An 11,659-nucleotide genomic window follows, 5' to 3' on the forward strand; every position below is an offset into this window, starting at 1 on the left:
GTGCTGGAGAGATTTAGAGATGTCACCACTGCTCAGTCAAAGGTAATTCCCAGTAAATTTTTCATCTTAGTTCTGTTAAAGATTTCTGTGTAACAGTCTTCATCTGATAACATGGACGGATGTTTGGTGCTGTGGTAAAAATGGTTCTGTAGGCACTGCTATTTTCAGATTTATAGGTTTCAAATAGGATGCAGTTTGAAGCAAGCAATGTCTTTTGGAATTCCAGATGACATGTTGTATGGGTTGGCATTATTTCTTAAAAGTCTTACCTTTTTTAAAAAATTAATTTTTAGATTTGTTTGCCTTTCCCAAACTGATCCAGATTGCTTTTTCCTTCTACCTCCACCATCTTTCATATTTTATAGACTCTGCAGAGTCCAGGCACACTTAAACTTTCTAAGGAATCCCTTAGAAAGGGATATAATAATAATGTTTTTAATTTAATTTAATTTTAATTTTAATTTAATAAAAATAATGTTTTTCTTTGCATGAATTTATAATACTTTTTTTTCCTTAAAGAGCAACTCCACAGATGTGCTGTCTCTTCTAAAATTCATGCCTAGAGAATCCTCCCTCTTACGGTGTTTCAATTTCTCTGTTACTGTCCTGTAACTACCTCAGGACATTCCTTTCTGTCCTTGGATAAGCCACTGTTCAGTGGCTGTGTCCCTAAGTGCCAGTTGTTGGGGTGCCGTTGTCTTTAGGGTCTTCCACTTGAATGGATGCTTATGCAGATTTCTAACTGTCCTCTACTGTTGTTACAAGTGTGGTTCCCCATTTTGAAAAGATTGAAATGTTTTCCCACTCTTGTATTGTGAAGAAAATTGTTTCCCTGCCCAATAATTAAACAGTATTAATAATATTGCTTGTTATGTGTTTTTGAGTATTTTTAACTAGACAGTTTTGTGGTTTCCCTCTCCGTGCCCCCCCCCCCCCCCCCCCTAAGATGTTTTGCAAAACAATTTCAAATCAATAGAATCAGCAAGAGCAGTAGGACTGGAAATGGTATTTATAGATGAGATCTTGGTGATTTATCTCTTTAAGCTTGTACTGTTCCTGTGAATAGTATTTAACAATTACTAGAATGTGATAGAAATGCATCATCATAAAAGTATCCTTACATAAATACTTTCAGTGTTCATTGTTAAGTATAAAATGTTTGAAAGATAACCTTTGCTAAAGTGAACCAAACCTTACATTTTCCTCTTTGCTTTCAAACAGCCCTGAAAAACCAGAAAGTGTGAAAATAAATGTGGAAGATTTGCCTGTTGTGAAATACGTGGATGCTGAAACATCTTTATAGAACTGAACCAAGGGGAATTGCGTGTATTTGTGTGTGTGTATGTATCACTGCAGGATATTATACCATTGAAGTGTGATTTCCAATTTAAGGAGCGACATGTATTTAATTCTGCCATTGTTTAGGGCACTGTAGATATGCTTGCATAATGAGAAGGTTTTCCTACAAATAAGTTTAGTGGTAATCACACTTCAGCTATTTATTTTATTGGAAATTTTATTTTCATTTTTAAATAGGAAGATTGTAATGAATGCATATTATTTTCAATAATTGATATGTGCATAAAAGTTAAATCAGCTTTTGCTGACGATTACTGGTCCACATTGCTTAAAATTTGCAATACCTCTGTTTATAATGTGCGCTACAGAAGTTTGTTTCCATGCAGGCAATTACTGCTTGTTTTTGCAGGGTATACTTTTGTTTTTGATTTCTTAGAACAAATATTAATGTGCTGTTGACAAGAACTACTGTGTTTTATGTCTCCACTACATGCTAGTGTTTTCTGGATTCTGTCTCTCCTATTTTACAGAAGTGGCCTAGAGCCCTAAGTCAGGTGGTTAGTTAATCCTTAAAATATATATAAATACCCTGTTCCACTACTTTTTTTTTAGATTCACTCTTGATTTTTCATTATTGTCCAGTAGCAGTATGAGTGCAGTAATTGTAGTTACAGTCCCAAGTCGGTATTTGCCGTTCTGGACACTCCATGTTTACACAATATAAATTGGATTTACAGACAGCAATTTGGTCTATAGGAAGTTATACATACTTACCACACCAGTACTTTTGAATTATTTTGTTCCTGTTTTTACTTACATTTTTCCATCAACTTTCAGAGTCTGATTTACTCAGCTCTAAGACTGAAACTTTAGAGTATTTCATGTCCTCATCAAATATATTTCTTGCTTAATTAATTTTTAAATTTACTGTGTACTTGATTAAATTAGCTGTAGTTTAATTCTGTAATAGGTTTATGATCAGTATTATTTTATGGATTACAAATTGCTTGTGGTATTTGTGTGTACAGTTCTGATCCTCTCCATTGTAAAGGGCATATATGATAGTACACCAACTTATTTTTAAACATTTTATTTATTTTAATTAGTATAAATTTTTATCATGTAAAATGAATTAAAGTAATTATTCATTTATTAAAGTAAATGGGATTTTTTTGGGCTCACTGATGAAGATACAGTCAGTGCATTTATTGTACTTACATTTTCAAGTTCTAGTGTTTAGCATTATAATATTTGAAATAATGAGAATTTTATGTGTAAATGAATATCTTGATCACTTACCTGCACAGTTTCCATTATTCGTATTTTTTTGCCTTACGCCTTAGATTTTTGGCTTTAATTTCTGAAATTATGTCTTTACATTCTGCATTGCCACCTGCCCTTTCTGGATGTATTACAATGGCTTTAATTAGAATCTGTGCTCATTTAAAATTAGAAGATGCTGTTTGCTTAATTCTGCTTTTGGCAAAGTTGGGAATTTTGCCATGGACCACATGGTAAAATTCTCAACAACTGCAAAAGGAGCTGATTCTGGAGGAGGGCAGAGTTCATCTGAAATTACCACTTGTGGTGGAATTTTGGTGCTGTTCAGCCAAGTGTCACTTGGAGAGAAGATAATTGTATATTACAAAAATAAAGCAATCAGTGGGAGTAAATAGAAACATTTAAAAATAGCATTTAAGTTACATGAGCTGTTACCATTCCCTTTAAATGTAATGTAATTAAATAATGTTTGGTGGTTGGTTTTTTTTTTTCCCCCCTTTTTAAATTTGGCTGAATTCCAAGAAGACAGTTTAAAGAAAGTAAATCCTAGCATACAGCAATACGAATAATGCTATCCAAACTGTCATAACAAAGGCTCAGGTCAGTGGCAAAGCAAGTGAGGTCTGCATTACCAGTTTGACTAACACTGTGTAATGACTTGTATACATGTTCCTTTATTCTTAGATAATAGTGTAGCTTGTGCCTTAGCTTGAGTCTGTGCTCTTTCAGAAAATACCCGTTTCCCCTCTAGTCAAACTGAGATACAGAGAAACTGTAGCAGATGGTTTCCCAAAACTGTCAGCATTATTTAAAAAAAAAAAAAGAAAAAGAAAAAGTACACATCTGCATGTCAGTTGTTGACTACTAAGTAGCTCTTCCTGAATGAAAGAGGGGAAGATACTTTGGGCAGTTTACATAGCGTTGTGCACAATACATTACTTTTGTACCAGTCCTCCCAGTAGTATTTTACACTTCATGTTCGCAGTCCTACAACAATTTCCAAAGACCCAAAAAATTATAGCCTCTTAGATTTTTAACTCTTTAATACCGGAAATCAGGGTTCCCTGGTGCTGCGCATCTTGTGTCTGGCTTCTACTTCAGAAGGGTTAAGTTTTGGTCAATATTACAGGAAGTGGGTAATTTTCTAGTAAAGTTGAAAGGAAACAAAACCAAAGCCCCACAAGTCTAATCACAGTGTTTATTTAATTTTAATTGTGTAGATATTTCAGTCAGTGCCAGAAATACCGTGACTTGCAAAGCAGTTGACAGTGACCTTTAGTTCCAGTGTTCTTGGTCAGTAGCATGTTATGCTTGCACTTTTTTCCCATGTGAATAGAACATGATGATCTGGTATTAAGTGCATAAAACCCCATTGATAATCTATGGTTAAGTGATTCGCTGCTCGTTTCACACCTTCTCTGCTTTAAAATCACACATAGTATTAAAATATAACGGCTAAGGATGTAGTTTACTGTATGTAGATATATGTTTTGCCTTAACGGACACAAAAGAGCAGCGATAATTGCTGTGCACTGATTTTTTTTTTTTTTCATAGGGGTTAAGCCCTGTAAAAACTACGCCAATGTATTTCCATTCCAACAGTTAGAGGAAAATAAACAGCCCTGCACTTTTTTTAGATGCCTTGGTTTCCCGGAATGGAGCTTAGTGCTACTGTGTATCTGGCTGCAGAGCCACCTCAGGAAGTCCTGCTTTTCTTTTTTTTCCCTTTTTTTTTTCTTTTCTTTCTCTAATTTATTTATAAATATGAATGTTTACATAAAGTGTAGGTCTTAATTTTGACCACTCCATTTAAATTATCATCTAAAATATTTCACTTAAAATGCAGTCTTGTGTTTAAATTATATTCTACAAACTTTGTTCTTAGTATTTTCATATGTATTACAATGACACACTTTTCATTCTGTTTACATATGCCCAAATTAATTTACACTTTCTTCCTAGATTAATTTTGCAGCTGTAACATAAGGTTATTCAGTGAAATGTTCCAAATTGCCAAGTTTGTCATCGTAAAACCTGTTGGGGTAGAATTTGGTGCCCTAGTGGGGGTTTTTCAAGCAAATGTCTTGGCCATTTTTTCTCCATTTAATGAGAGGTCTCCCGTAAGTTGGCATTTGCTTCACCTGCATCTCTGTCTTTATACGGTAGCTTCCTAATCTGTGCCCTTTGCAAAGGCAGGTTCGACGGGCTGTAAAATATATCTGTAACAAATAGGTGTCATGTCGCAGAGCCTGCACTGTTTGTTTTAAAGGGTTGTCTTGTACATACGTTCTGTAAATCGCAAGATAAAAGGTTCATGATTTTCAGTTCACAGATGTAGTCTGTTAGATGAGCACCACAATGATTTTAGTTTTCTTTTTGCTTTATATGATTAGTAATGTTTTAATTACTCATCTAGGTCAAATTCATTATCAAGTGCAGTACGAATGTGTGAAATACTTTGTTTATACCAACAGTAATTTATTTTATGGCAAATTTTAAGACTAGAGCCACACAGCTTTGAGTCAGCGTGAAAGTAGTGCTATAAATAAAGCAAATTGCTTAGTAATTTTAAGTCGATTTTATTTTGTAATGTTTTTAGTGAGAACTTATAGGACTTCGTAGTTGGCATTGAAGTTAATCTAAAGACACTTTCATATTGAATTTAGTATCTGTTGACATTTATTTGGAATAATGAGTTTGAAAATCAGTACTTTTCTAAATGATTTTATTGGCAAGACATGGTTTATAATATTTTTCTTTCTATTGTTGCCGATGCTCCTGTGCAAAGGTGTCTTCCAGGGTTCAGCACCTGTAGCTGAACCACAATTTTGATTTTAATACTGATTCTTTGAAATGTGATTCCATACTGTATGGTTCGAATTTTTTATGACTGGTTTTCTAATTACAATGATGTTTTCTTACTTTATTACAAATTCCAAAGCAAATGAAAACATTATTCCAAATGTAGAATCAGTATTCCGTTTATACAGAAAACACAACTCTCGGACTTGTCTTCAATGTGAAAGATGCAGCCTTTGTTTTAATTATTGCTAGAATAAAATTATCTTTTGTAATGTTGGTAAAAGCAATAAAAATCTACTGAACTATATTATGATGGCCTTCTCTCTGTGTGTTATACGCCAGCGGCAGGGGCGGTGGGTGCTGCCATCAGGCCCTACAGGAGGCCATCAGGCCTTTTCCAGGAGGAAGGGGGCCGCTGGGGGGGCCGCTCCCTGTGGCGGCCCTCGCCCGGGGCTGGCGTCCCCGTGCCCATGGCGACGGTCACCGGCGTCCGCCGTCGCTAGGGTTGCCCGGGCGCCGCAGAGCACGGCGGCTTGCGATTGGCCGGCGAGCCCGGCTCTCTTCGAAGAAGACGGGACGCGATTGGCCGCGGTGGGGGGGGGGGGGGGTGTGTGTGTGCCCCTTCCCGGCGGACGGAGCGTTGCCGTAGCCGGACGCGGAGCGGAGGCGAGCGCGCGCCGCCACGTGAGTGGGACAGGGCGGAGAGGGGGGCACGGGGACACGCGCGGCGCGGGCCGCCCCTCCCCCCGCCCCCCAACGGAAACCGGCCGGCGGGCGCGCGCAGCCCCCTCAGAGGGGCCGCGGGCCGGGCGGGAAGGGAGCACCGTCGGCCTCAGCTGCGGGGTCGGCTGTTAGCCCGCTCTCCGAGACCGGCCCGCAGCGCCTCGCTGCCGCCTGTGGCAGATAACCCCGCCGCGGGGCGGGGGGCGAGGGCTGGCGTGGGGAGGGGAGGAAGGAGGCAACAAAATCAGGCTGCTGTCTTCTCAGCGTGTCACGGTTTTGTCAGAGTTACCGGGTGATCACATACTCTAGCCATGGTATAATTAAGTCACGGAGAGGTAAAAGTTTCAAACTTGATGCTAAAAAAGTCAAAAGATAATGTTAGTATTTGGGAATGTATGCAAACATGGAACTTGGTATAAAACACACCAAAAAAATCAAGTGCTGAGCCAGGCCTGCTTAGTCATGAATAAGATGTGAAAACTCCAGGGAATCTTTGTGTTTCTAAATGAAGCACAGTTTGCGCGGCGTGCTGCCTGCCAACTCGAGAGTGCATCTCAGTCCTGAATCTTGGCTAACAAACTAGGAGTAATGCCTCTAAAATAAGGGTTACTCTGCCCCCATCCCTCCCCCAATCCTAATGACGTCTTCCCCATCCCTGCACCTTTACCAGCCCTGAGCCTTAAGAAGACTTCAAACAATCTCTCATGATTCCCAGAGGCTCTAAGTTGCAGCAGTACAGTTCCCTAAAAAGGTCTGCCTGCTAGCGAGGGCAGAGAGGATGAATTTCACAGAGCTACGTATTACCCTTGCGTGGTACAGAGCTGCTCGCTAGACCTCAGAAATCCTCTTTTTTTCTACATCTGTGAACTGCACATTGACAGGGTAGATTTAGGCAGAATCTACAGATGAAAGTTATGATCTGGAAAATAGCCCAGAGACTTGCATTGTATGGGTCCAGGAATCTGAGAACAGGCGTGGCCATTTATGGCTCCACTGGAACTGGGGTGGTGCAGAGGGAGAACAAACACACCCCCCCCCCCAAAAAAAAAAAAACACCACCAAAAAACACAAAACCCAGCAGTGGCTTGAATATTTCGATTTGTTGGAAAAACAGGAACCTCGTGTTGGATCCTAGTTAATCTTCAGAGAAACTTCAAAGAAGTTATTAAACAAAATAAAATTTGAGGCAAATACATGCCTGTGGAAGTGTTCATGTATAGCAAACATGCAGATTTCCATATTGATTCAGTCAATAAAATGTGTAAGAAATATTATTCAAACATTGTCTTTATGGGCTTATCAGTGTAGAATTGCCTAGACACAGGCTGTCACTGGTGGTGACCCATCCTTCTGACTGCTGTGCTCTCTGAGAACAAGAGGGGAAGCGGTCTGGAGTTCCCTTTGGTTTCATCAGGCTGGAGAAAGAGAAGTACCTTTTGGGAACTTTTCGTCATCTTTTCTGCTTCCTTTGCCATTTCTATTTTGACAATAATATATTGATAATTGCTCTTTTAAGGAGTGAATTTTCATCTGATCTCACACCCAGCTTATGGTATTAGATACATTCCTATCTAGCAACAGCATCAAAAGTCTTATTAAAGCCAAGATATAACATATCTACTGCTTCTTTATCCAGCTTAAGCCAGTTAACGTTCTGTGTATAATTAGATAGTGGAACTCAGCCACTGGAGTGATTAAGAAAGGAGTTCAAGGGTAAATCAAGCAACTAGTTGGCTTGCAAACTATCCATATCCAGTAGTTATTGCTAATAAAGATTATAAAGAATGTAAGACCTTCTTTTTGTCTAAGAGAGTTTCTAACCATTACACTGTAGTTTGTCGTGGTAGATTTATTCTCCAACATGTCTTTGAGGTTTTGTTTATTTGGGGGCTCGTTTTCACCTTCTGAAGCTTTATGTGCTTGTGACATCTGAGGCATACTAGACTGGGCCACTGATCAAGTCTGAGGTGGTAATTCCTTTGTCTCCTGTTTCTCATCATGTGAATCCTTTAATTTCTGACAGGGTTCTTGGAGCATTTCTTGTCCTATCCTGCATGCCAGCATTATGATAATGCATCTCTCTTCCTATGTAATTGAATTAACATAACTTATTAAATGTAATTATCCCCAGTTAAAATGAATTAGTTAATATTGCTCTCATTTCATTGTTTTAAATGGAATTGAATAAGACTCTATGCTGTAAAGACATTTTCCTTTTAATGTGTTCCTGTTCTTTAAAAGGAGTTGTCTAATCTCAATCTTTTTCTGGCACAACCTAAGTGAAATGCAAGTGTTGTTTGGTTTGTTTCTTATACATTACTCATGGAGCTGGCGGGTAGTTACGAGGATAGTTAATAGCCTGGCTCTATGAAAATTTCTGCTGGCACGAGTAAAGAAGAAACACAGGGGTGGGAAATTATTCCGTGATTTCAAGAAAGTCAAATAACTGTGAGAATAGGTAAGGAACTATTTCACGTCTGTTTTCTCTCAGGTTTATGACTGGTACAAGGAAAACGGGGTTGTTCCCTTTTGTCTACCCCTTACTCAGGGTGTGGTGCTAATACACCTACCTGATTGAATGACTGGCTACTGATGAAAGGGTTTTCTGCTCTTCTCCCTCTGTTTACAGCTGTGCATTCCTGCCCCCTGCCTTGTCAGCAGAGATACTCATCAGGCCACTGCAACAGTGAGCTAAATTGGAGAAAATGAAGTATACAAAGGGAGGCATATTGTTTTCTGCCTGTTTAGCTCTCTAAACTGGCTCAGGCTTGGGTCAGACCAGCTGAAGAAGTGGAGGGGAGTGGCTGAGGTTGGGAAGGGGGGGGAAAGGGAAACGATCTGCCATTTTCACCAGCAGCTGGCTGTTAATTAATTGGTTTATCTCTAGTAAAGCTGAAGGGCACAGCACTTTAAGCTGCATGGCTAAATGCTCCTTTCTACATATTGTACCTGTCCTTGTACAGCAGAAGTACTTGGAGACAAGCTGTAAGGTAATCAGGGTTAAAGTAGGAGAGGTTATTTATACCCTGAATCAGGTTTCCCAATCCAGTGAGCTGTGCACCTGTGGTGATGCTGTGCTGGCAGACCAAAGAGGTGCAGGGTCAATCTGTGGCCAGGGCTGGCCTCTTTTTGTTGAAGTGCTTACTGACTCATGCTGGCTTAGTGGCTTCTAGGAAATAGAGAGGTAACCTCAGGATGAGTCCTCAGAGCTGGGTGAGGACTGCATCCTTGGGTGAGCTGCATCCTTCCATTCTCAGACAGCAGCGAAGGGAATTTGGCGTGATGTTTGTCAGGTTCAACTTTTTACAGGGACATTTCGATCTGTAATGGCAATGAACCTTTAAAATATTAGTCAGCTGTTACGCTGTTTCATCTTTACTAAGGTACCACAAACAGCAAAAGCATTGGACTGGCAGCCCTAAAGCAAGGCTGGTTTACAGCTGTAAGATTTTGTAAATAACCTAACAGTTAAAAAAACAGTTTTGTAAAAAACCGAACAGTTTTGGATGAAATCCTAGTCATACGGGGAATCCTGCTGTTTATGGCTTAGGGGTTTAACCCAAAGATTACTTTTTTAAATGGGATGCTGAAAATTTTAAGATTTAACTGTGTGTGCTCATGGACAAGTTGTTCTGTGTGTGTTTTTGTTTGGTGATTCTTTAATTGGTTGAAATCTGTTCTTTGTGCACACGTACTCATGAGCAAGTTGATAATTTGTGAGTTTCACAGTATTTCTTAGTGTGCAAATGTGATGTGATGATTGCATTGTGTCATGCCTCAGTAATACACCAAATGGATTGGGGTATTAGGGAGAGGATATAAAATACAAATATCACTAAAACAATACATGGAAGTTCTTACTCATGAGGATTCTTAAACGTGCTTAGCAATGTGCTTGGTTTCTCTTAACTTTTACTGCTTTTGAAGCAAAGGAAATAAATGAATTGAACTAACTTCATTTGGTTTAATCTGAATTCAGGAATTTTATCTGCTGACTGGTAGAACAGATCCTGTTTATATTCATTCCCTGGTGATAAGTGGTACAACAGAAGTGTTCTGAGGTGTTTTTTAATAACCCTGTTGAGTGGATGCATGGAGGAGAAAGGAGGAATTTCTTGGAGATCCAGATCAATCATTCTCTGTGGGGGGACTGGTGGTAGGATAAAAGCTTCTTCAGAAAAATAGAAATGGATCAGCTGAGCTTACAGGCCACTTACTAGGGTGAGTTAATACATTGCATGAATTCATACTGGCAACAGTTGCATTTTGGGTAGTTCTGTGTCTGATGCAAGAATATATAATTGGGAAAATAACTCTGATTTTCAGTTGGGAAGCAGCAGCTTCTGGTAGTTTATGATGTTTTTATTTCCTGCCAGGTTTTCTTCTTCTTGGCCTTTAGAGGAAGAGGAATAAAAATCAATAGCAGAGTATTCTACACTGCACAAAGGAAAAGGAGGCTATCATATTTCATATGGAAAATCCTATTAAAGAGACATCAAAGGGAACATCCAAACGGTCCACGTTTAGTGAATAGTAAAAAGAGTAGAAAGGATCAGATATTGGTATTATATCCTATTTTTTTAAAATCAGAGGTGCTCTAGCAATGTGCTGCAGCTGTATGCAGTTCTCTGGGATAATTCTTCAGCCCCAGCCTGCTCCTGACCATCCTTTTTTCGCTCAGAACAGGATCTGCATCAATATAATTGCTTTTGTGGCAGCAAGAGATTACTCTTGGCTATCCTCTTTCTATGTCTTCCTGCCTCTTTCTAGGGCTTTATAAGATTTTTCAAATGTTGTATACTATGCAAGCAACAAGCTGTGGGGTTTTGTGGGAAGTCAGACCTACAGACTGAGTATTTGTCTGCAGTGGATCTAATATGTGGTAATGGCCCTGATGAGACCAGGCCATACAGCTCTGCTCATCTATAGAAACAAGCTGTGTCCCCCACTGCAACAAAAGCTGGGCACCATTGGTATAAGGCATTCAGCTGAAATTCAGAAGACCCAGATTCCAAACTATTGAAAATTTCTGTGGTTCCTTGGTAGACTGCATGATGTATGCATCTCACTTATTTGTCAGATACCTCCTTTTTCTACCCTTCATCTGTCTTGTTTATTTAGATGATAAAACCATTATATTCTCCATTGTCTGGACAACAGCTTGTATGATACAACCTTGATGTCAGCCTGTAAGCACTGCTGTAACAGAAATAGATAATCCATGGTGAGAAATAATGGTAATAATATGCAAGAAGAGGAAAAATCCCAATAAAAATGAAGCGCAATAGCAAGACAGCCAATATTATCTACCCATGTAAGGTTTCTGTGTGTTAGGTTAGTTATGTTCTTGTTAATATCTGAAGTCTAAAGAAATCCTCATATAATGCCTAAGGGTTCATGTTGAGAAAATGGTAGAGCTGTTTTTTTTCTTGAAGTTTTATCAGTTGGTGCTGTAAGTAAATATTTGTTGCTTTTGCTGCAATGATATAATTCTATTGATCTACTTTATTTTTAAGGAAATGAGTTTTTAGCCGTCTGATAATAGTGATACATA

General features: G+C 39.0%; 1 protein-coding gene across 3 annotated transcripts in view; it reads left to right on the forward strand.

Moving 5' to 3' along the window:
* Positions 1-5,689, forward strand: part of SLC4A7 (solute carrier family 4 member 7) — a 100,782-nt gene extending 95,093 nt beyond the window's left edge. For all 3 annotated transcript variants that reach the window (XM_072853943.1, XM_072853942.1, XM_072853941.1), the window contains one exon: positions 1,222-5,689. In XM_072853943.1, coding sequence (XP_072710044.1) covers positions 1,222-1,303 — 82 coding nt within the window. In that variant the 3' untranslated portion in view covers positions 1,304-5,689. The remainder of the gene's footprint in view (positions 1-1,221) is intronic.
* Positions 5,690-11,659: the final 5,970 nt, after the last annotated feature.

Source organism: Ciconia boyciana, chromosome 2 (genome assembly GCF_034638445.1).
Source record: "Ciconia boyciana chromosome 2, ASM3463844v1, whole genome shotgun sequence".
NCBI classification, from domain to species: Eukaryota; Metazoa; Chordata; class Aves; order Ciconiiformes; family Ciconiidae; genus Ciconia; species Ciconia boyciana.